The following is a 1860-nucleotide window of genomic DNA, read 5'->3' on the forward strand; positions in this document are numbered from 1 at the left end:
CCCCCCCCCCCCCCCAAAAAACCCCCTTTTCTTCTTTTGTGTTGTAGCCAGATGTTTCAGATGGGCTTTCCTAAGCAGGACATAAAAATACCCCAAGGATGAGAGGCATAGTGAGTTCTCATGACTTAAAAGTTCAGAACCATCCATGGGTCCTTTGGCACTGAAACACTGGATGCTTTGTTGACATGATGCAACTTCATCACATACCTACCTGACTTTCGATGCTATTATTCATTTTTTATAGGCATCATCATTTGTTTCTAATACATTTAATAAGCCCCCTCCCCCAAAGATTAAACAAAATAAAGAAGAATTACTTGCTATCCTGCGCACACAACATTGCCTGAGGTACTGTACTGCCTTTGCCAAGTAATAAAGCTTAGGTAAACATTCTGAATAAGAAATAGTTCTTCCCCCTCAGTAATCTTGTCATTCTTAGTAGCAATGCGTATTTGAGACAAAGGACCAAGTCACCAAAGGTACAGGCAAAGGACTAAAGTCACCATAGGTACAAAAGTACAGGTAATGCAGATTCAAAATGGAAGAGTCTAGGAACAGCTTACCTGAAGTCTGGAGGCATTATACATTGGTATTGTGAAAGTCATGCTTACTGGTCCAGCTTCCTTCATGATATTTGCTGTATATGAATATGACAGTGTACCAAACTAAATTATCAACTACGATAAACACACAACTGAAAAAGCATCATCATAAAAAACCTGAAGGCTTTACAAGGATAAGCTGAACCAAGACAAAGAATGATAAGTCATACCATGTGGTTCTTGCGAAAATGTGAGCTTTGCACGTAAAGTATGTTCCGATCCACCAACAATCTGGCACACATTGATCTATACTATTAGCAATCTAACGGTTGAACATTCATAAGAGAATAAGAAATCTTGCCTTTTTTAAGCCCCACTCAATTCTCTTATTTGCTTCCCTGAAATCGGTTGTGTTTCCAACTGCACCAGGTTCCAACTCAAAACTGACTCTGCAAAACGGTTTTTGATGTAGAAAACCATTATTGAAATTCATGACATAATTCCAGTAAAACCGGTATCCCCACATTCAGTTACATCTATTAAAACTTGAAAAATGCCAACAAGGATTCAAGAATAATGCACATCAAAGAAATGATCGACCATCCAATGAGAAAAGGCTTAATAAAACCACTCGGTCGGTTGATCCACCAGGTATACCAGATTGGTCCCTTCAGATGCTGACAATGATTGGACGAATCTGGCTCATTCAACACCAATGTTTAAAACCATGGATTTTAATCCCAAGCTTCCTCACATCATAAAGATATAAGACATTCCCTTTATTCCACAAATCCTGCATGAAGTGCATTTTTCACTCTTTTAATTCACAGCCAAACAGCTATAATCATGGTTCGAAATCTCGCGGTATTTCGGGCTTTTTTTTATTTAAAAAATAATAATAATAAGGCACGAATCAATATGTGCACAAAGTTTGGCCAAAATTTCGGTATCATTTCAGTATATCGCCGAAACAATACATTCCATGCCGTATAAACACGAAATTTCGTTTAGACAATTTTGACTCTGTCTCGTCTGTCTGGTGGTTTCGGTTCCATTTGCATATTTTGAAGGAAAAACACTCCAACAAGCCTCTAATTAGCCACATCATCATACATTTTGACTTCCATTGGACTCCCACAAGAAGATCTACACATTCAAAGCTTAGGAAAGGTAAAGTTCTTTCTCCAAAACTTTTTTTTTTTTTGAAATAGTACATAAATACATGTTGGATGCTTGTAGATTTTTTATATGTTAAACACTAGAGGCCGATCTATGACCTGACGGAGTCGAATTTTTTTTTTTTTCGTAGATAAATATA

At 37.4% G+C, this 1860-nt stretch overlaps 1 protein-coding gene across 4 annotated transcripts in view; it reads right to left on the bottom strand.

Moving 5' to 3' along the window:
• LOC122077097 (AP-4 complex subunit mu) overlaps positions 1–1860 on the bottom strand; it is a 21731-nt gene that overhangs the window by 2228 nt on the left and 17643 nt on the right. For all 4 annotated transcript variants that reach the window (XM_042642892.1, XM_042642891.1, XM_042642893.1 and 1 more), the window contains 3 exons: positions 904–991; positions 773–833; positions 564–637 (listed from right to left, as the gene is read on the bottom strand). In XM_042642892.1, coding sequence (XP_042498826.1) covers positions 564–637; positions 773–833; positions 904–991 — 223 coding nt within the window. The remainder of the gene's footprint in view (positions 1–563; positions 638–772; positions 834–903; positions 992–1860) is intronic.

Source organism: Macadamia integrifolia, chromosome 4 (assembly GCF_013358625.1).
Source record: "Macadamia integrifolia cultivar HAES 741 chromosome 4, SCU_Mint_v3, whole genome shotgun sequence".
Lineage (NCBI taxonomy): Eukaryota > Viridiplantae > Streptophyta > Magnoliopsida > Proteales > Proteaceae > Macadamia > Macadamia integrifolia.